Source organism: Pterocles gutturalis, unplaced genomic scaffold, assembly GCF_000699245.1.
Source record: "Pterocles gutturalis isolate BGI_N339 unplaced genomic scaffold, ASM69924v1 scaffold30948, whole genome shotgun sequence".
Taxonomy (NCBI): Eukaryota; Metazoa; Chordata; class Aves; order Pterocliformes; family Pteroclidae; genus Pterocles; species Pterocles gutturalis.
Window position 1 is genome coordinate 11,407 of NW_010119098.1, and position 949 is coordinate 12,355.

At 35.6% G+C, this 949-nt stretch overlaps 1 protein-coding gene across 1 annotated transcript in view; it reads left to right on the forward strand.

Annotated features, from left to right (window-relative positions):
- RBP2 (retinol binding protein 2, cellular) overlaps positions 1 to 387 on the forward strand; it is an 11,324-nt gene extending 10,937 nt beyond the window's left edge. Inside the window, exon 4 of the mRNA XM_010076456.1 lies at positions 151 to 387. Within this exon, the coding sequence (XP_010074758.1) occupies positions 151 to 204 (54 nt within the window). The 3' untranslated portion in view covers positions 205 to 387. The remainder of the gene's footprint in view (positions 1 to 150) is intronic.
- Positions 388 to 949: the final 562 nt, after the last annotated feature.

Consider the following 949-nt stretch of genomic DNA (forward strand, 5'->3'; position numbering starts at 1 on the left):
CATATAATGCACTATTCTTTTTGTTCCCTTTTTCATAAGCATATCTTGTTAATGCAGTGGTTCAGTTGTAGTAATTTCTGTTGGGATCTGCTGTGTACGCAAAATACAACTTGTACCACTGTATACTCACTCATTGTTTTAACACTATAGGAACTGACATGTGAAGACCAGGTGTGCCATCAGATATTTAGGAAGAAAAAATAAAATTTACCAGAAAGCCACACAGATCTTCATCACACTAACATGCTGTTATGTTTTGTCTAAAAAGAAGAATGAAGCCAGATTTGCAATAATTCTTTGACATGGCTATGTGGATGTATTTTGTGCATGTTTATGGAAACAATTCATTTTATAGAAATAGCATCAAACAGTTATGGACATCATAAATTCCTTTGCCTTTCAGTCTGGAGTTAAATAAAAGCAATTGTCTTACAAATAATGGTTTCCTACATTTGTGATTTCCTTTTTGTAACCATTTCCAGAGAAATGTCCTTTAGGAACAAGGTTGAAAATTAACAGTCATAGTTATCTTAACAACAGTATATCTCTCCATGGTGCTGTAATATGATAATATATTTAGATGACTGAGTAAAATTAGATATTCATTGGATTGTTTCTATTTAATTTAGCTCTGGATCACTAAGTTCACAGTTCCAGGCAACAGAACGGTTCACTGAACATGATACATGACCTTTCATATCTAGGTTATTCATTTGAATTTGGCCCAGGTCTATAGCTGCTATATTACCTGATCAATGTCTCATGGCCAATGTGAAATGTTGCAGCTCCTTAATACGGTCCTAACATGGGTCACTGACCGTGCTGCTAGCCTCCACTTAGAACTGGCATCCTACTAATAATCCCACTGGAGAAGTCCGCAGTTTGCAGCAAACTCTACATTCAGGTATTGCTCCATGATGTGAAAACTCAAGCATACTTATGGCTATAA